We start from the raw sequence: 20,257 nt of genomic DNA on the forward strand, positions 1-20,257 counted from the left end.
ATATATATATATATATATATATATATATATATAAAATATTTTAGTACATAATTAAATATAAACTATAATTATATATTATACTGGAAACACGTGTTAAATGTGCGTTGAATTCTTTTTAGGATAAGAAAAAATAATAAAAGTATTGTTATTTTTACTATTATAATTCTAAAATTAAATATAAATAGTTTTTATAATTATATTGTAAATAATTTTATTTATTTTGTAGGTAATTTTTATTTTAAAAAAAAATTAAGTTAAAAAAAGTCAAGTAAAAAAAGATTAAAGAAATAGTGACTTAAATAATAAAATTAAAAAAAAAAAAAGAATTATTTTAGTAAAAACATGGATTGAGATAATCTTTGAGTGGTGAGGATGTTCTATTTAGATAGATGTGTGTTTGGGTATAGATATTATTATACCATTAGTTGGCCATTTCAAATGTTTCCTTCTTGTGTTAAAAGTAAAATATGAAAACTTTTTCAAAAGCCACCAAATATGAACTTTAAGGAATGGACGTAGTTGCATACATGTTTGCATACTCTGCCCTACCAAAACCACACAATTGCTTCGTTTAATGGGAAAGGCATCACTAAAGTATGCTTCTTCACACTTAATAATTTGGAAAATGTTCTTTTAATAATTCTTTTTTATAATTTTTTTTAACCGTGATAACTCATTATTATTCCGTTTTAAATATACAGATCAATAAAATTGTGACACATAATATATTGTTAAAAAAAGTTATCAACATAATATAACATGTTATATTAATAATAATGTCATGTGGATACAATTTATTTAGCAGAAAATCTGGTTTTTGATTTTAGTTATGTATGAAATGAGGTATTTAGATGTTAGAGATACTTATGCTATAACATTATAGGTTTAGAATACAGTGAAAAGAAAAAACACCATAAGCATCTCTTGAAAAGAACTGAAGAAACATATCTGTAATGTACTGCTTTTTTGATAATTCCTTCATTCTATGTTTGCTTCGCTGGTTGTTTTATGAGTTGAGTTGTCATTAAACGCGCATCACCCTCCTTTTCTTTGATTTGTCAACCAAGAACTTCACACGTATTGTAATAACAAAATACATAAATGTAATAAAACTGAAAAAAAATATGCCATACATATATATCATATCGTATACTATAAAAATATCAATGGACCATAAAAATTATTGCCATTCCCATACAACAATGCAAAAAAAAATAAACATGGAATTCTGTGCCATGAAATCAACCTTTATAATATGAAATCAACCTAAAATTTAATGGTTAAGAAAATGTATAATAATTTAGTGAATATTAAAAATATGAAGCTATTAACAGTAACTGATAATTTACTGTGTGTAGATGAGAAATGATGAAGGTGGCCTAAAGGAACGGGAAACACCAGACACCTGTTGATTAAAAAGCAATTGTTAATATTAATATATATATATTATATGGTTAAGATTTCATTTTATGAACCCCCACCAAAGAAAAATGAAAACAGCAAGAGTTGGTTAGGCAACAGTTGAATCTCCTGGTTCTGGTTTTTGTGATCTCTAAGGTTGTTGTTGTTGCTGTTGTAGCATATGGCATACAGGAGAAGGCAAAGTCTATCAAGAGCTTCCACTTTCAAGGAAGAATTTCATGATCCAACATCATTAGATGTTGCTAAGGATTCTGATCATAACCATGCTTCTCCACCAATCCTCTCACCTTCCTCTTCTTCTACTTCTTCTTCTTCATCTCTCCCTACTCAACCCCCCAAACCTTCTGCTTCTCGTTACCAACCCTCTCTTTCCTTTGCATTCGCCACCCCTGACTCCGACCATCAAAGATCCAAGGTATTCCCATCATAACTCTGCAACTATTGCTTACATAGATTATATTAGATTCACAGATAGATATGTTTACAATATAAAGAGTAAATCTTTGAATGATGAATTGAAATTGATTTTATGGCAATCTAATCTCAATCATTCAATCTCGTCACTTGATATGTTATGTGGGCATATGTAAAGTGAGAGTGTGATAAATCTTGATTGAATGATCAGAATTTCTTTCAATCTCAGTACACTTCAGCACACACCTATATGGTTAATTCTTGGAATGAATGAATGCAGAGCTTTGAGGCTTACGGAAATAGCAACTCCAAGTCTGGTTTCTGGGGTGTGATTGCGCAGAAAGCAAAATCAATTCTGGATGATGATAAGCCAATCTCACCACATGGAATCAAGCCCCAGACAACCAAATCATACTCTTTTAATACCTTTTCAGCTCCTCCTGCAACTCAGGTGATTGTTATATACACAATGCAGGAAGACCTGTAGTATGTTTTATGTTATGATGCTGCTGTCTAAAATTACATGAACAATAAAACTAAGTTGTGTGTTCCTGTGTTTTTTTCTGTGGCATGATTAGAACTCTCCTTCAGAATTCAAGCCAGTATATGAATCCCTCGACACTAACAGAAAAGTGGACAGTCCTAAATTTCTTAAGGGCTTGGACAGAATCACTTCATCCCTCAATCAACTAGGTGACACTTTTGAGAAGGCTTTTGAGGTAAACACTCATGTCACTTTCATTACACAATTCTATATATGCACTGATGCATTTCCATCATCACACCTCAGAAATACTTTCTGCAGACACAAAAGTTTCATATATGTATCAAGGTGTATTACAAAGTGGTTAAATTATTAACACATTGGTAATGTATTAACCAATAATTTAACCAACGTAATCAGTGTTAAAAAGTATGGTTTGCAAACAGAGATAGACACAAAGCAGTTATATGAATTCCATGTTTCAACGGCAGATCAGATATTCAATCCCAAGTAGGAGTACAAGTAGATTTTTGTATTTAATAATGTTACTTGACTTACTAAATCACTTTCTCCAATTCAATGATTCTGGTCTAATTTCTTCAGGAAGGCCGAACAATTATGGAGAGTAAGACAGCAGACCTGAGAACTCAAATCAGAAGAAAATCAAGTAACTCTGGGGACACACACCAGACTTCAGATTTGAGAAATCCATTGCAAGAAGCTGCCGAGAGAGAGAAGCAATCTAGCCATGAATCAAAACTCAAGGCATCACGCGACGTAAGGTGGCAACTACACAATCATGTGACACTGCCCTCACTAGTTCATGTAGTGAAGGCATGCAGTGTCTTGAATAATTTTGGAGTTCTTAATAGTTTTAAGTTAGCATAAGAGAGACTCTTGTTACCTATATAGGCATTCATACTCAATGTAGAGGCATGAAACTGAGGGAGTGATAGTTGTATATCCGAATCAGCAGTTTTGGTTTCTTAATGTGAGCAGAGAATCATAATTTCCTTTTGCTTTTGCAGGTGGCGTTGGCAACAGCTGCCAAAGCAAAACTACTTCTTCGGGAGCTAAAATCCGTAAAAGCAGATTTAGCTTTTGCTAAAGCAAGATGTGCTCAACTTGAAGAAGAGAATAAAATACTCAGGGACAAAGGGGGCAGTGACAAGGGACAGAANGGTGAAGATGATGATGATATGGTATTGATCATTTTTTGCTGTTCACTAAGGAGTGATTATATATATACATATATGATTTATGAGTCCAATCTATATAAAGATTGATACTAACATTTGGATTATTCCTGATAAACTGTTTGTTGTTGTGATGTGGTCAGATAAGGCATCAATTGGAGACACTTCTTGCTGAGAAGGCTCGTCTGGCGAATGAGAATGAGACATATGCAAGGGAGAACCGTTTCTTAAGGGAAATTGTGGAGTATCATCAGCTGACTATGCAAGATGTGGTGTACATAAATGAGGGCATGGAAGAAGTCACTGAAGTTTACCCTTCAGATGCCTCTGGGGTGACACGGTTGTTATCAGTCACACCACGTTCACCATCACCTGCTAGGGATGTTCTTGTCTCACCAGGCCTACCTATGCTGTCAAAAGAAATATTTACTGTGAAAGAAGAGGATGAGAACAGCAGCACTACAGAAGTTGAGACTCCTGCTACTGTCTGAGTTTCTCCACATACAAAATCTTCTCTTTCTTTCTTTTGTTTTTCATGGTTCAGCCTTAGATGAGGTTCTCTTGCTTTGAGGAAAATATGTGCATGCTTTGAAAAGTTTACCTATTTTTGTTCAACCTTTTTAGGAAGAGAGTGGGTTATGTGAAGAGAAAGCCATATTTTTTGTTTTGTGTGTGACTTTCCTTTCATGGTGAGGTTGGTTTGGCAAATTCATTTTCAAACAAACGTATTGATTGATCATAATGTTTTGGAGCTGGATCTATTTCGAATGTCACACTTTTTTCTAACATTTTTTACAAAGCAAATGTTATACTTGAGATCATATATATATATATATATGTATATATATGTATATATATATATATATATATATATATATATACATATATATATATATATATACATATATATATATATGAATCTTGGTCTTGGGAGTTCAGAAACTGAAATGCTTTATGAAGAGTTGTAATATGAAGTGAATTTGTCATAACATGAAATTGTCTCAAACACTTTAGCAGAAAGTCTTGTTTGGTTCTGCTCAAGGAAATTTGACTACCCTCTTTGAATCATATGATCCATTGCAGCAAATTTTCAGCAACCATTAGAGCTCTTCACTACAATCATTCTATTATCTTTGATCTTAAAAAAAGGAAATGGTAAAGAGAAAACTTAAAAAGAAATTTTAGAGATAATGATTTTATAAAAAGAATTAGAAATTGTTCTTATAGTTTGAAATTTTATTATTAAAATATTATAATATTCTTTTTAATAAAAAACTATCGCTACTCTAAAATTTTGAACCTTTTATTATTAAAATATTATATAATATTTTCTTTAATAAAATAACTAACTTTTTCCAATCTTCTTACATTTGCATGCACAAAAAATTTGAAATACACGAGTAATTTGAAAAAAATCTTGTGCTACGTAAATCCGGTATTGAATGAATATATTGATGCCTAAGTTTTATATCATTAGAAGTTTGGGGATGGAAATTTGGATATGCATGTTGTTTTTAATATTATATTTTGTATACTTAGTAGGTTGATTTATTCTAGAACTGATATACATTAAATATACGATGGATGATTTTGTCTAGACTAGAATGCAATTACACAATAATACATTTAATTTTATCAAAGCTAAAGTTGTTAACTCAAAATCAATCCAATATTGTAAGGAAATTTCTCAAACCAAAATGTTGTTAGAGGTCATAAATATATTCTTAAATATATTTTGCAAAAACTTCAACTTCAAGCATTTAAGTTTCATTTTCATACTTTTAGATTAAAATATCTAGAGATTCATCCTCTCTAAGCTAATGAATTCTATCTCTTTGACATTCAAATCAATATTTTAGATAAAAATAAACATAGTAATTAATAAACATAATTAATTTACTTCGTATTTTTTATATTATTTTTATGGATCTTACCTGATTAAGTACGAGTCACATGACTTAATTATCTGTTCAACCTTCTTTAACTTTTCTTTTTAACTTAATCTTAATTTATAAACATTAATAATATATGTTTTCATCTTGACTGACTACGCATAGATCAAATACATCTCAATCCAAGTTATTGAGATATCTTTATTTTATTTCAATTTACTCATTTTTTTTTTTTAAATTAAACAAACTACAAAATTTAATTTGTATATAAATCTTTACAAACATTTTTTATTAAAATTGATGTTTTTGTTAAATATTTTTAATCAAATTAAGTTTATTTATAATTTTATATATAAAATTGATGTTTTTATTAAAATTTTAAACCAAATTAAGTTTATTTATGTTTGTATTTAATTAATTATTTAAAAGATAATTATGTTCTTTAAATATACCTATAAAAGTTTAAAAATTTTCAAAATAAAGATTAAATTAGAAAACATAAAAAAAAAAGATTGATTTAAGATTTTCCTAAAATAATATAAACAAATAAGATGATTAACCTTATTAAAATATAAACAAATAAAAGTTGCCATCTGCACTAAGTTTTAAGGAAAAAACTGATCCATATATACTTTTCCAATCCTATTGATTGCTCTTGATTTCAGGTACAAAGATGTGGAAGCACCCCAATTACATCCATACAATTGATTAGTTATTGCCACACCGATTAAACAAGGGAATATGATGAACAGCTGATATTTCTTTCCAACAAATTAAGTACTTCAATGGTGTGTACATGGTCAAATTAAGTACTTCAAAAATATACTAGTATCCACAATTTGACCCGTCTAATACATGAAACGAAGTAAGATCTTTAACCGTAACCTGCCAGTGGGCAACACTCCTTGAGGTGTGCATCAAAACCCACTTAAAGAGAATTTCAAAAGTAAAAAATATGTTTAAAATTGACACATTGAGAGGCACTATATGATGGAATAGCTATGCAATTTTCAGAAAGAGACCTTCATTCCTTGCAAATGAAGAGTCGTGTTTAATTATATTTTCAATCAACTTCCTAGTTTACAGGGTCATTTAGATACACTCCACCTTTTACTAGTACATTATATGAACGCCTGTACTCAGCTGCATTCATCTTCTCAGTATCCCCTCGATTTCCTTCCATAGCATTTTACATGTGTCGATGACTGCTGCTTTGAGAAACTAAAGCTTCAAAGCAGAAAAAACTTCCTGGCTTGTATTTATATATATGATTTCAGAATAACTGGAAAAACAAGCTAGTAGAGCCATCTCCAAATGACCTAAGGTCTGCTGGTTTTACCAAAGCCCTGCACAATGGACAGGTCCTTTCTCTCTCAAACCTGGCAAAATAAGATAATCAGATGTCAGAAAAACCAGAAGAAAACATATACAGATAAAATAAAATACGTGTGTTCACGTCAGTAGTAACCAAAAAACAGGAAGCAAAATAAGACCTGCTAACATTTAAAAGGCATGACATAAATTTTGTAGCATACAAATAAGAAACAACATATATACTTTAAACCACCAGCTTCAAAATTTACATACTGGCGATAAATTGGTCTTTTAACATTATTCAACTCAAATGTAAATACCAATTTCAGATTATTATGCAGACCCGAAGACTAAAAAATCAATAGCCAAGAAAGTCTCACCACTCTGATACGCAGTCTTCACAGAAAATATGTTTACAACGTAGTAAGATTGGGGCATGCATCTTCTCCTGACAAATAGCACATAGATCACCGGCTGCATTGACCTGCCATCAGATAAATTATCTGCATCAACAACTCCCTCTTCCCAGACATGCATATTTAACATACCGTGAAGTGTGCAAAATGCCTGTTGCTTAGATATTAGCAAATCCTATCATTTAACTAGCAAAAATGTAATTTACAGTGAAAACGGATGCACTGAAACTTCAGCGATTGATTGACCAACTCCAAAATCAACAATCAAAAGAAGACACTAACGATACCTGCTCTGATGTTGCATAAGCCCCATAGTGCATTTCTTTACGTGACAATGCCTTTATTGCAGCAAAGAAGGATTGCACCTGACAACCACGCCACGGATAAGAGAAAACCAACCAGACGCAAACAGATGCAATCCACAGATAATTTAAAGCAAAAACAGAAACTGAGCGCTTTATATGACCCAGCTAAATGACATCAGTATACATGGGGTTCCTTAGGACTTTCTTATGAATAATTAAACTAGTAATTTAACAGACAATACATGAAAGAAAAACTCTTCCAAACATCTCACTTGTTAAAAATCTTTTACTTCGAAAATTTAAAACCCACTTGGAAATAAAAAAAAGAAAGAAAAAAATTAAGCTTCTGAACAAAACATTATCCTTTTCATCCCTTTTTATCTTGAAACTGAAATTTTAGATTTTACAAATAAAATAAGTCAGCAAACTCGAGTTCAAACAAATCAAAGAATGCACAAACTGGAAAAACAATAGAATACCGCTGGCAGATAAATATAAGAATAGCTGAAATATTATTGTTAATGATTTAAAGGAGGAAAGTCATCTACGTTACTCTTCACAAACTACATTCAAATAAAATAGAATGTACACAAATTTTAAAAGATCAACACACCTTTTCAACAACAGACGTGAGTTTAAATGTTAGATACAATCCTGTCATCAGTGACGAAAAGAGGCTTCCATATTCTTTGTTCAGGAAGAAACGATACCAAACTGGTGTTGGCAACAAGGCACGGTAAAGCAGAAGGAGATATTCAACTAAAGTCAGCATTTGACCCTGTCAAATAAATGATAGTACTATAAGAATGTAAACCTGAAAGAGATGATATAGATCCTGAACCCATAACTCCTGGAAATATTACAAGAGATTGCAGAGGCATGTTCACTATAATATAACTTGAGAAGAAATGAGCATTTTAAATTGTTCTTCTATCCTCAACACACAAATGCTTAGCTCAACTTCTCTACTACTTCATAATTTATTACCTCACCTGCTTACGATAATTTCGGCCTCTGCTATTCTTGTAATACATCAACAACATACACTTGACTACCATTGCAGCTTGGCGGACCAAAGTATCTGACGTTTTAAAACACAATGACAAAGCAAGAATATTAATCCCCCAATGAGTTCAAATCAAAGAATAAATAAATAATTCTGAAATCTGCAACAAGCAAGACCTTCCATCACATAAAGTAGCTCTGTGTTATCATGGTAATTGCAGCCACATATCAGTTTATCAACATTCAAACCAAAATGAATTAAAAAGAAGAACAATTTATGTTTCGACAGAATCATGGACAAAGGGTACTAGTTAGTCATACAGTTTAAATCCTCTTTCGCCATTCTTAGAATAACTCGTTCTAAAACAAGAAACAACTAACGAGAGGGCAATATTAAATAGTTTCAACAAACGAAAGTCACAAGACTCTAAAGAGACATGAAGCAGTGATAACTAGAAGACAATTAAAATACGATACATTCAATAATAACTCTCTCAAACACTCTCAATAGCAAGTTTAGGCAAAATTAAAATGTCATTTAAACCATACAGCAAGCAATCGTTGAGGAGAGGACGAGAAACACACCATTGACCATGATGATGAAAATGGCATGCCAGAAAGGCGGTATTTCCTTGGGAGGAAGCATGATCAGGGGATACATGAGATCATCATTCTGATACCACCAATAAACACCAACCACATGAAGCGCGAACCCAACAGAAATCCCAATCAAAACCGGTATTTTCCTCTCTCCCTGCACCCGCCAAAACCACACACACAAACAAACACACTCAATAAACAACACAATTCTCATATACACCCTAACAACATAATGTCGCTTCGCGGCTACACAAAGAATAAGCAGCACACCTTCAACGCAGTCTGTTTCCTCATAATATCATTCGACTTGAAAAGCACAGCCGCAATCCAAATTGTCACGAAAAACCCTGTATTGATTCCTCAACATCATCAAATAAAAACAAACAAAAACGTGTGTTCGATAGAACAGTAACTAAAAACGTACCTTGCAAATGCTGCCTTATGAAAACAACCAAGAGAAGCAACGAAAACGGCAAGACCTGCTCAATCCACCTGGCAGCATGCTGAATGTCGTATCTCTGGTAAGAAGAGTCTCTCCCAACGCCGTCCCCTCCAGGGCCGGTGCTTTCCTCAGCAGCATCGCTGCGAGGCGACGAGGAGGGCAACACGGCATCGTTTTGCGAATGCGCGAGTCCCACGACCAATCCCGAAGCGACAGAAGGGCTATGCTGTTCCTCCCGGGGTTGCTGCTCCTGCTCCGCGGGACCGATGATCCTAATCGAAACCTCACCGTCATTGTTAACTGCGTCAGGGGCTGGATGGCTGTGGTGGTTAGACGAGCGGGACGGAAGGATGCCGGAATATTCCAATAGCGCCGATAAGGGAGCCTGAATGATATTTGTGGGCGACAAAATCCCGGAAATTCTCCTGGAGCTGGGGGAAGACGAGGGTGAAGAAGAAGGTCGGAAAGCGTCTGCGTTGTTGGGTTCCATAACCCTAACTGTAAATCATGAAAGAGGGGCTAGGGTTTGGGGTTTCGGGAGAAGAGGATTTAGGGATTATTGTTGAGGATTGTGTTATGGTTTGAGAAGTGTTAAGTGATGAAAGTGATGACGGTGGTTGAAGGAGGCGATGGTGGGTGGGTGGATGCTGTTGTTCTCTGCTGTGGTGTGCAGGGAAAATCGCCACAGAGAGAGAGAGAAAGAAAGAAAGAAAGAGAGAAGAAAGAGAGAGAGAGAGACAAAGATAGGGTCGCTACAGGACAAACCACATAAGAAAAGGAGAGAAGCAACCATTTCGGATGCTATACTTGCTCTATGCTTTATCGTCCCCAATTAACATTTGCCATTTCACACTTTGTAATAATAATAATAATAATTTCTATCTACGATAATAATATACGTATACGTATATACATACATGTATACTTCGAATTTCAGTATATACATTATAAAATTTCAACAACGCAGATTAATGTTTTCTTAATTAATATCGTGAAAGCTAATTTTTATATTAATATTTTTTGTTTATAAAAATTATAAAAAATATAATAGATTAATTCTTTTATATTGTATTATTTGAATGGTGGAAATATGTAATAATATTATAACAAATTATTAATATTCAAAAATCATGTTTCTTAAAATGAAAAAGAAATAAAGAAAAAAAAAGAAAAGGCTTTAATAGTGTGTTATATGAAAGAGAAATGTGGGGCTAGGCTGGCCCAAAAAGGAAGGGAAAGAAGTCGGGCCTTTACTTTTTGTACACCAAACCACACAAATCAGACTCCCACTATTCTCCTTCTTGTTGTGATGATTTAGCAGTTATTTTACATTGTCATCTCTTCTTAAAATGGATTATTTCTTACATTTGACTTGTGTTGTTGGTAAAGATGAAGAAAATAAATAAATAAATCTATATTTACTAGTAAACACAGCTTAAATTTATTAAAAAGTTGATGGATTCACCATAAAGCAGTAATTGAATTAACTTTTGAAGAAAATTTAAACTGGTGAATGCAGAATATCCAAAGATGCATTTAAAAACTTGGTTGTCATGCTTTGGATTCTTTCCATTTCACCAAACATTAGAAAAATAAGAAAAAGAAGAATTAAAGAGTCCCTTTCTTTCTGTCTTTTTGTGTTATTGCTTGAAAAGCATGAGACTGCAATAATGGAGGAAAACTTCAACTTATTATCACACTTCTATGCTGCTTTTTTCAGCTAATACTACATTTTTTTATGACATGTGTTTTAATGTTACAGTTCTGAGAAAGTCTATGACGTAATAATTTAAAGTCCTCATATATAATGTTTTTATTTTTAATTTTATATTATTAAAAACTTTAATTATTTTCTCCATTTTCAAATTAGTATTAATTTGGTTTCTTTTCTTAATTGGCTTCCAGCACATTATTTGACGTTAGTCTAAAAATGGAGTGGTTTATTGGAATTTGAACTTCTAATAATATTGCAATATATATATTTATAGGATAATAAAAAAATAAAAGAAGTGTGATAGAAAATAAGTATGTTTCCAATATAAACTAAAGTCGTTGAACTTAATATTTATCAACTATCGTCATTTTAGTCATTTAAAAGGTGGAGTCTAATAGATGATTATTTTAAAATATATAGTTGGCACGAGGTCTAACATTTCCAAATCTATCACTACTTATATTAAATTATTATATTCTAAAGTATTTTCATCGCATGTTACTTAATGTGCCTCGTTAAAAGTTTAATAAATAATAAATAATAAATAATTATATGTCTTTTGAACTTAAAAAAATTGATCTTACAGCACGCTAAGTTTTTTTTTCTTTCATTTAATACTTTTTATAGTTAATTTAATCTTGTATAGCCATTGTAAATTTAATACTTTTTATAGTTAATTTAATCTTGTATAGCCATTGTAAATTTTAAAACAAATATAAGTTAGATTTTATTATATTTTAACGAATAAAGCATTCACGTGTAGTTAAATGCCATGATATTAAATAAAAAAATAAAAAATATATATTCAAGTACCTTTAAAATTATTTTTTAACTTGTTCATAACTTTTATTCTGATTAAATCTTCTTCCTCTAGGCTCCAATGAAAATAATATTTCTATAATATTCATTAATAGTGGGTATAGATAGATAGAGTGCTTAAAAAAATTAAGAAAATATATTTTTTTTTCTTATATTCAATTTTATTCAAATATTTTTCTTAAAAGTTAGACAAATACTTTCTTTTCTTACCCTAGAGGTGAAATTAAAAACACATTACTTTTATTAAATGTATACAAAAAAAAAAACGAAAATCTAAGAACAAGCCATATTCTTAAGGATTCATTGAGACCAAAATGTCACATAGGTAATGTAGATGTTAGTTGAGTAGTTACTCATGTAAACTATTGAAGTTAGTTGATGATTAAATGACTAATCAATGCTAATAAAAGTAACCGTTGAGAAGAACATTAAATAAGAGACATGTCAATGAACAAATGAAGCTTATAGAAAACAAATATTAATGGGAATATTTTCAAATTGCTTTGTCAAGATTTATCCTTTAAGGTTATCGTATTAGGTTTGACGCATTAATTTGCCAAGGAATCTAGAGAAAATGACAAAGATATAATGAGCCATGTACTTCAATGGGGATATTATTGTTAATAGAATTAGGTTTACTCCTAAAATTTTTATAGTTTTAATGAAATAATAAATTAGAGTATTAAAGTATAAATACTCTAATATACGTGTATGAATATAATGTGTCATGGAAGAAGAAGAATAATAAAACAAATAGAAATGTGAAAAATGAGAGAATATATTTTTTTTAAGATTTGGTAGCTAAAGTAAGTATACTAGTGTTAATATACAAGTCAATTTAACTTTATATATATAATTTGTTTAGTTTGAATTCAGGATTTTTCTATACTTAAAATATATTTAATTATGTCTGAAATTTCAATACTTTTAGTTTACTTTCTTATTAAATTGTTTAGGTCATTTAAGTGTTTAAATATTATATATTTTTTAATTTAGTATTTATCATTTAGTTTTTCATAATTCTTATATGTTTATATCTTTCGCAAATATTCGTGAGTAAAATTGATTACATATATTAAATAAATATATTTAATATATACTTGTATGTAAAGAGTATAAATATTTAATATGTTATTAATTGATCACGTATTTTTTTAACACCTTATTAATAATATCTATGATATATAGAATAAAATCTCTTTCAATTTACACAAATTCTTTACAAAGAAAATAAATCAACGTACTAAATTTCTTATATCAAATTTTTACTTATTTTTTAAAAATATATTATCAACATGAAAATAATATGTAAAAATATCTCACAGTGTCAAACTTAATATTTGAATTATTGAAAGAAATATATTGCATCTATTATTTAAAGTTGTTTCAAGCATTATTACTTTCAAAAGAAATATAATTTACACGAAAAAAAGGAAATACATGCATGCATCAGTTTTCTTTTTAGAAAAATAATATATGTAAAATTGATGAGTTCACAAGCCATATAATATTATAAGGTTGTATTTAATTGGAAAAGTAAAGTGCACTTACTTAATTTTAAGTGCATTATAATGTTTAAATAACTATATTATTAAAAAAATGGTATACTTTGTAGTTATAAATTATAATATAATAAGGCTCTCAATCTCACATCACATGCCAATTCCAAATGCCATGTGCACTTTTGTGGCGTATCATAGCATCTGGCATGTGGTCCTTTTTATTTGATTTAACAGTGATAATAATAATAATATCTAACTTTTTTTTTGTATTTTTGCATTAATATTCCATCAATGTTGTTCAATCAAATTCTTTTTATTAACTTTCCGTAATTTATAATTTATAGGTTTAATATTTTTTTTCTTAATTTTATCAGTTTTGTTTAAAGTAGTTATTGAGTATTCAAAGTGATTCAAATTTTTATAATTTTTTGTTTAATTTGGTCATTTTATCTCACAACGTATAAATTGGTAACAATATAGTGTCTACGTTAGCAATGAGTGAATGCCCTACTACATTTTTTCTAGTGTGGTTATCACATCTTTTCATCTTCTTCCAAACATTCTCAACTTCACGACGGAGGGTTTTCACATTTCTGGTTTATGGTGGTTCTCACGGTGGTTCGAAGATGAGATGTTCAAGATTTAGGGGTTTCTTCGTTAGAGGCTTCTCTTGATTCTTTTGAAGGTTTTTGGTGATGAATGTGTGATTTATGGTGGAGATTTAAACTTTTATGATTTGGGTTTCACTTTGCAATTCGCGATTTGAGTTTTTTTTTTTTTTCATATTTGGGTTCTCAATTTAGGAGTTTCTTTGTTTCACAATATTGTGGTTCTATTTCATTAAGATTTCTCTATGTGGTGGAAGATAATTCACGATAATGAATGAGCCTCGATATCTTGTTATTGCGTGATGACTTCTCTTATTTCTTCTGCATGATTTTGGTGATGAAGGTGTGAGATTTGTGATGGAGATTTAGGCTTTTGCGATTTTGGTTTTTGTTTACATATTAGGGTTCGCAATTTAGGTTTCTGTTTGTAGTTTGGTGGTATAAGAAAAATATGGTGGTGTGTTGCAACGACAGAGTAACGGGGAGAGAGAGTTTGGTACCCAATGATATGACAACAATGAAGTTGAGGATTTTGAGAAAAAGATGAGATGATATGATAGTCATGTCATTTAGAATGACTCACAAAGAACACTATATTATTAATAATGTAAACGTTATAAGTTAAATAATCAAATTAAACAAAAATTATAAAAATTAAAACCACTGTAAACACAAAAATGTGAAAGACAATTTTAAACAAACTAGAAAAATAGATAGTAAGTCTAATTAATAAATGTGTCTCAATTCAACTTCAATTAAAAATAATCAATATTTCAAAAATATACTTACGAATAAAGAATTATTGCATGCAAAGATGTTTATTTATTTCAACTGCTATTAAAAAATAAAGTACTCATTTATTTAAATATATAATATACACATAAAATTTTGGATTTAATAAAATAACGCATGCACAAAGCATATATGCGTTTCTTGTAGAAATAATAATAATATGATAAAAAGAATATGACGGTGCTGGGGAAGAGTGGTCAGATCCATGAGTTGGCAATACATGGCTTCTCTTTTCTATTTTATTAATTTTATTAATTTTTTTAGTTTGTTTTTTTCTTTTTATTAGTATTTTAGAAAAGTTATGATGGTCAATTGGTCACAAGGGACCATTTTACATTTGATTTGTGAATCCGTGAATTGATTTGGAATGTCTTGCAAGTGGTCCCTCTCTTTTTCTTTCTATAGTTACAACCTTTAAGAACAATAATAAGAATGTAATACTATATTTATGTTAATTTTTATTAGTTTTATAAACTCCTATTAAAAGTATACAACAACAAGTTCTTATAGTATCAACTAATCATCTCATTATATTTTTCATATAATTATTTTTAAACTGAATAACTTTATCATATGTAGCAGTTTATTATCATAATATGACACTAGTAATTCATAGTTTACACACTTAATTTACATTCATCCATTTCCGGCTTCTGAGATATATATAGTTTTAATATTAAAAATAAATATTATTTACAAAAAATTATGTGGTCAATCATATATATCTTATGGGTGAAAAGATATGATGGTAAAGATAGGTTGATCAAATGTCCACTAATACCAATAATTTGTTTAGAAAAATGTTTATATGAAAAGATTATTAAGTTGACAAGATGTGTGTTTTTATAAAAATCTTTTCATCAATCTATTTATATTAGTTTATGCTTATTCAATAGTAAAGAGAAGTGTAATATTTGACATTTGAGCAAACACAAAATGTTGGCCATCCTATGTAAGTCTCATATGCATAACTTTTTCTTGGTGAGATTTCACTTCCATGGAGTTAACTTGAGCTCCACAATCATGGAATGTATTATCATCCAAGATTCATTATCCTTTTAGGAATCTATAATATACTTACTTATAAATGAATCATATTACCTTTTAAAAGACTTCATGTTGAATGCTATGATTAAAGGAATAAAATCTTTTTTTTTTTCTTTCAAAATAAATAGTATAAAAAATAATAATTAGCTTAGACATTTATGATTTAATCTTAATAAATCAAATTGTATATGATATTGAGTCACCTTTGTGTCATAAACAATGTATCAATCATTTCACTTGGTTTGACACTGTTCAGTGTCACACAGGTCGTTCAATGCTATACCAGAAGATAACAACTTCTAAATCTAATCTAGATGCATGCAAAACCTATCCAAATGACCAAATTGACATTTTTGACACTAGAATTGATTCAAAAACATGTTTATGACTTAATTTGAATACCAATTTGCTTATTTAAATAGGAACAAGGTCCACCATATCAAACCAACAACTCAAAAGTTCAAAACAGATTTAAACATATTAAAGACCAATTTTTTTGCAAAATAAAAGGTCAACCAAGTCCTAAATAGCAAACGCCAAACTTCAAGTTCATTCCTAAAAAAAATTCCTCAAGAAATTGACCTATCAAAACCCAAATTTCATACCAAAAGTCAATTATAACTCTATCATTCTACCACACTACAATTCAACAGTAATTTCTAACTCATAATAACATCAATCCCACCAATTCAAGCAACCAAAAACAAATTCAACAAGTAATCACTACAAGGTCCCATTCGACATCACATATTCACTTCAATTTCATGCAATCAGGCTATTTAGTAACAAAATTTTAGCAAGTTCACATTCGACAACTTCATATACCAATTTATTCAATCTCAAACCAAATCAAGCATGCAACACAATTTATCAAAACATTAGCAACATAAAAAATGGTAGTTAGCTTCCCTTATCTATTAAATGACCAAACGACCCTATAAAACCCTAAACAGCTCTCACATATCAAAGGATATTATCTACACATATAAACAATGAAATCGTGATCAGGGTACACCATTAAAATTACTGATCAATAGAGAGTCGCATAAAAAAATTCAAATGACACATGCAACCACTGATGATGCACATGCAAAGGAAGTGAAAACATAAAAAAAAATAACATAAACCAACTTACTCTTTTACATAAATTAATCAATTAGACTTGAAAATCTTGTTGCAAAAATAATTCAGACGGTCTCTGATTTTAAAACAGACTAACAAAAAATAAAAATACTTTGAAAGAAGTCAAATAAATCTAAAATAATTTTTTTAAAAAAATATATATTTTAAAATAATAAAACTCATTCATAAAAAAATTATTTATATTAAAGTAATTTAATATTAAAATAATTAAATCTCATTATTTTTAACCACAATTTCTAAAATATCATTTTTTTTAGATTTTACCGCTATCATGTTTTTACCATTAATATAAAAATAATTTAGATGATTTGTAAAAAGAATACAACTTTCTTCACTTTTTTCACATACTTTTTTTTATATATAATTTTACTCTTATTATCATAATACTTTGGTGGTGATTTTTTTACGCAAACTGAAATATAAACTGTTATTTTTAATTTTTATAACTTAAAAATACAGAAACACAATTTCAAGAACGCTTGTGTTTTCAGTATTTTTTGATCAACTATTTTTTACATATAAAATGATAAATACGTATAATTGATTAAGTAATATAAAATAAAAATAATAGAATTGCCTTCTTTAAATATAAGTTCATTAAAAATATATAAATGTTTGATGAATTGACTTGTAAACATTGGTGAAGCATACATGATTAAGCGCAATGGAACTCGTTGAGCTCGGAAAACGAGTTATCATTACCCCACTAATCAATGTGTTGAACGCCCCCAAATCTGCAATTAATTAACTGCAAATTATTAATTAAATACATCTAATTACCTTTTATTTTTCTCACATAACATACCTATTAATAATAAAAGTCACGTCACATGCTTCAACATTCTTTTATTAGGTAAGAAGATTGGTTGGATCCATTTAATTCATGTTTTAAACAGATCAAATAAATTTAGTTGTTGAAAATACGACCATAAATAGATTCACCCATGATTTTAAATAGTAATTCCAAAAACAATATCTATCGGTTTAAAATAAATTTAATTTTCTTTTCATTTGCTAAAATAAATTAACTAATTAACATGTAGCAACTTAAAATATAACAAATTGAATGAAAACATTTTTTTGTTAATTCGTTATGCAACACCTCGTACTAAAAAAAACTATGTACCTACTTTAAAACGTTTTACTATTCATACATATATAAAGTTTAGTAGTTATAAATTTAGGCACTCAAATATTTCAAAAACATGGTTAAAAATATGTAAATGTATAAAATTACGTAATTACGTAATAAATAGATAAACAACGAAATCGTGTCAAAAAATATCACATAATAAACAAAATAGTATTATCGATTTTATTTAATCCATTTCAAAGTGAAAAACCTTCAATTACAATAGATACAAGGTAATAAATATATATCTTTAAAAAAAATTGTATTAAGCATGACTAATTAAAAATTATCACATAACACGTTTTAAATATATTTGATCTATATAAAAACCTTAACTCTATAATTTAGGATAATTTTGCATGAATAACTATACAACTCAATATATGCAATAGTTATATAAAAAAAAAAAAAAAAAATCTACCTGAACGTTTTATAACATTTTATGTAAAACATAGAATATTTATATTTCTTTGCATGAATAACTACACAACTCAGTATATGTAATAGTTATATAAAAAACAATATACCTTAACGTTTTATCACATTTTATGTAGAACAACTTTATATTATAAATTAAAAATTGGTTTTATATACCAAAATCATCTCAAGTAAGTAAAAGTATCGTCTCTCAAGAGAATTTATGTCTCGTTATTAAATTGGATTAGTTTACCATGATCAATTTAGTTATGATAACAATTGATTTCCTATTTAAAAATTTGCATGAAAATAACAACTAAAAATTTAAGATTATAAATTTAAATGAAAGTTTTATTGGAATTGGATTCATAACTCATATTATACTAATATTATGAACAATATATATTCTTTATTCAAGCATTCAGATCAATGTATCTTGATTTAATTCCTTAAAGCAAGTTCTAAAGATATCTATTAAATCATTAATCCCTTAATTAATTTAACAAGATACTTTGCATTAAAATCTGATGTTAAGAATGATCATAAGATTAGAAATTATTCCTAACATCGTTACTTTTGGTTGTTTTTCTTACGTTCATGTTCAATTATACTTCCCAGTATAAAAGAATGTTTAAATCGCATCATACTTTCGTATAATCACAAGTAAATCAAGAAACACATGAACACATATATATATTAAACAAGAAAATTACATTAATGAAGAGTCATTACAACCAATTCCAATGAACAACAAATTTAGCCATTCCTAGTCATCTAGAACATACTCTTTTAAGCAATTCCTTGCAGAAAATGATGTCTCGAAGCCCTGAAGTCATCTCCTGATGTTTCTCCGGTATTTTTTGTTCTTTTCTTGATCATAAGATATCTCTTTTCTGTCTGTCTCGACTTTAAAACCAACTTTCATTTAATTAATTCGCTCAGCGCACAACTATATATGCATGCGCTGAGCAAAAATCTCAAATGTTATCCTTCAACTGGCTCAATTTGTTTAGTGCATAGTGATGGTGCGCTGAGCAAGAAGTCTTCATTTTGGCTGAGCGAATGATAGTTGACGCTTAACAAAACAGGACTGACAACACGCCAAATAATGTAAAATTTCTTGTACAATTTACTACACAACTTTTCTACTTCCTATTACACTTTTTCTACGAGGAAGCATATTAATACACGAATAAGTACGAATTTAAGCCAATGAGTAAGTATGAAAACATGTATTTTTCATACTTATCAACTCCTCCAAACTTGAATTATTTCATGTCCTCATGAAATTACAAAACCAAAAACAACATAGACATTTGACATTTTGATAAAATGAATCTACACACCAGAAAAAGTTACATGAATTCCCAAAGATTTCAAACAAGCATGACATGGTGCATTCGTCAACCAAAAGTTCACTTGTGCATAGAATATGAACAACCAGATCAAAGATTTACTTCACTCCAATTTAGTGTTTGTCCTCACATGTGTATCAATAAATTTTGTTATAGAACTTCATCAACTTTTACACATCATCTAATTCACACGCTTCACATATCATTTGTTAAGTCGAAAGGTCTTTTCAGGATTAAA

The 20,257-nt window shown here is 29.4% G+C and overlaps 2 protein-coding genes across 2 annotated transcripts; one reads left to right on the top strand and one right to left on the bottom strand.

Annotated features, from left to right (window-relative positions):
• The first annotated feature begins 1,376 nt into the window (after positions 1-1,376).
• On the top strand, positions 1,377-4,289 carry LOC106758802. The gene is made up of 6 exons (XM_014641790.2): positions 1,377-1,837; positions 2,117-2,287; positions 2,415-2,555; positions 2,924-3,097; positions 3,349-3,522; positions 3,660-4,289. Exons 1-6 carry the CDS (start codon positions 1,583-1,585, stop codon positions 4,005-4,007), a joined length of 1,263 nt encoding a protein of 420 aa, XP_014497276.1. The 5' UTR covers positions 1,377-1,582; the 3' UTR covers positions 4,008-4,289.
• A 1,846-nt stretch (positions 4,290-6,135) lies between these two features.
• Positions 6,136-10,278, bottom strand: LOC106759509 (RING finger and transmembrane domain-containing protein 1). The gene is made up of 8 exons (XM_014642709.2): positions 9,473-10,278; positions 9,319-9,395; positions 9,034-9,202; positions 8,436-8,524; positions 8,057-8,221; positions 7,426-7,503; positions 7,103-7,206; positions 6,136-6,787 (listed from the first exon to the last, which is right to left on the bottom strand). The coding sequence occupies exons 1-8, from the start codon at positions 9,978-9,980 to the stop codon at positions 6,682-6,684; spliced, it is 1,296 nt and encodes a 431-aa protein (XP_014498195.1). The 5' UTR covers positions 9,981-10,278; the 3' UTR covers positions 6,136-6,681.
• Between the last annotated feature and the right edge of the window lie 9,979 nt (positions 10,279-20,257).

This window comes from Vigna radiata, chromosome 4 (genome assembly GCF_000741045.1).
Source record: "Vigna radiata var. radiata cultivar VC1973A chromosome 4, Vradiata_ver6, whole genome shotgun sequence".
Lineage (NCBI taxonomy): Eukaryota > Viridiplantae > Streptophyta > Magnoliopsida > Fabales > Fabaceae > Vigna > Vigna radiata.